Source organism: Egretta garzetta, unplaced genomic scaffold (assembly GCF_000687185.1).
Source record: "Egretta garzetta isolate BGI_Z169 unplaced genomic scaffold, ASM68718v1 scaffold426, whole genome shotgun sequence".
NCBI lineage: Eukaryota > Metazoa > Chordata > Aves > Pelecaniformes > Ardeidae > Egretta > Egretta garzetta.
In genome coordinates this window covers 2,610,058-2,611,651 of record NW_009259977.1, presented here as the reverse complement: position 1 = coordinate 2,611,651, position 1,594 = coordinate 2,610,058, and the positions used below count along the sequence as shown (strand labels likewise).

The window sequence follows — 1,594 nt, the reverse complement described above, 5'->3', positions numbered from 1 at the left end:
AGGAGGGAGGGTGATGCCAGAGCATCTCCTGGGGCAGGGCTGCTTCTGCTCACACCACTAATGTCACCACAGCACAGCTGCGAGCTCCACGATGCCCCGGATGGGACACTCCGTCCCATTCACTGCTCTGCAGCCCGGAGCAAGTGCCAGGGCCAAATTCTGCCCTCCACCAGCAGAAAATGGAAGACAGGAAAATTTCTCCCATTCCACTTGATTTACTGGAAGGCCCCTGTGTGTTTCAAAGACACAGCTGGCTGCCTCAGCGCCACTATCGCCCATCCCCAGCATCCCAGTTCCAGCAGGGAGTTCTGATGGCTTCCAACACAGCTCCTTAGGGGAAGGCAGCCCTCCTTTCTGCCCAGGCAGATCAAAAACGTGGATCCTCCTTTGAGGATTTTGAAGTCACACTCAAGACAAACACTCACTCTTACACAGCTGGCTCAGATCATCACAACAAGCTCAGTTAGCCATGAAAACCCACCAAGCCCATGGAGAGGAGTCCATGAAGCTTCACTGGAGCCACCTCTGCTTGCTCACCTTGAGCACAGCAACATCCACGCCTGCCCACAAAGCCCAGGAACCTGCACCCCCAAAACACTGCTGGGGCCATAAGCTACGCAAGGCACATCCCTGCTCTGCCCCAATAAAGCGCTGGTAGCGGGGGCCAGCCATATGTTTTAAGTTATTAAAGCACTAAACCCCACAGAGCCCCACAAGCCATGAAGCAAGTGGGCACATTTGACAGGCTCCATATCACCAGTGGGACAGGAGCAGTTCCAGTCTCATTGCTTGGGTTTTTTTGGGTTTTTTCTAAGACTAAACTGTTTAAAAAACACAAGGTTTGGTTTTATAAACAGAAAATGACACAGCCTGAAGCTTGCAGCTTCTGTTACAGAGCTGAGCAACAGCTTGGACCCCCGAGTTGTGTTCCCCCCCCCGCCATTCTTCCCCTACAAGCCCTATCTCACTCCAGCCAGTTGAACTGCTGAACATCTGCAGAGCTTTATCGGTAGATTTTAAGGCATCCTTGTATGCTCCAGGCTGCATATGCAGGAGCAGCTCACCCAAAGCAGCCAAGAAAACCCATAGCAGAGTTGGAAATAAAGCCCGGGTCTCCCCATTCCTTTCCACCACAGATTGCATAACGCAGCGGTGCCCTGCCCATACCGAAACACCTTCAGCTTTCCCACCTTTACACGATTACAACATCCTTTCCCCAGCAGCGAGACAGACCTCACCACACCACCCTTCTTGTGGGGCATCCCGGGCATGCAAACCCCCCCTCCCCTGCAGCACAGGCCTAGGATTTTGGGGGGCACCCATCCCACCTCAGCAATCACCAGCACCGGCGAGGCCAAGGATGCTCTGGCACTGAGGTTTTGGGAGGAACCCACCCCTCTTAGCCCACCCCAGAGCCAAGCCAGCGGGGAGGCTCGGAGCCGGGGCACTCAGCCCGGGGGTGCCGCACTCAGCTGCCTGCCCTGCCCGTCCCCTGCCTGTCCCCTGCCCGGACCTGGCGGTGCGTCTCCTGCTCCACGTTCAGCCCGTTCACCTCCACGACGCGGTCCCCGGCGCGCAGCCCCGCCGCCTCGGC

The 1,594-nt window shown here is 56.6% G+C and overlaps 1 protein-coding gene across 1 annotated transcript in view; it reads right to left on the bottom strand.

Moving 5' to 3' along the window:
* The window catches only part of SLC9A3R2 (SLC9A3 regulator 2), a 53,000-nt gene that overhangs the window by 39,704 nt on the left and 11,702 nt on the right, over positions 1 to 1,594 (bottom strand). Inside the window, 1 exon segment of the mRNA XM_035895949.1 lies at positions 1,514 to 1,588. Within this exon segment, the coding sequence (XP_035751842.1) occupies positions 1,514 to 1,588 (75 nt within the window).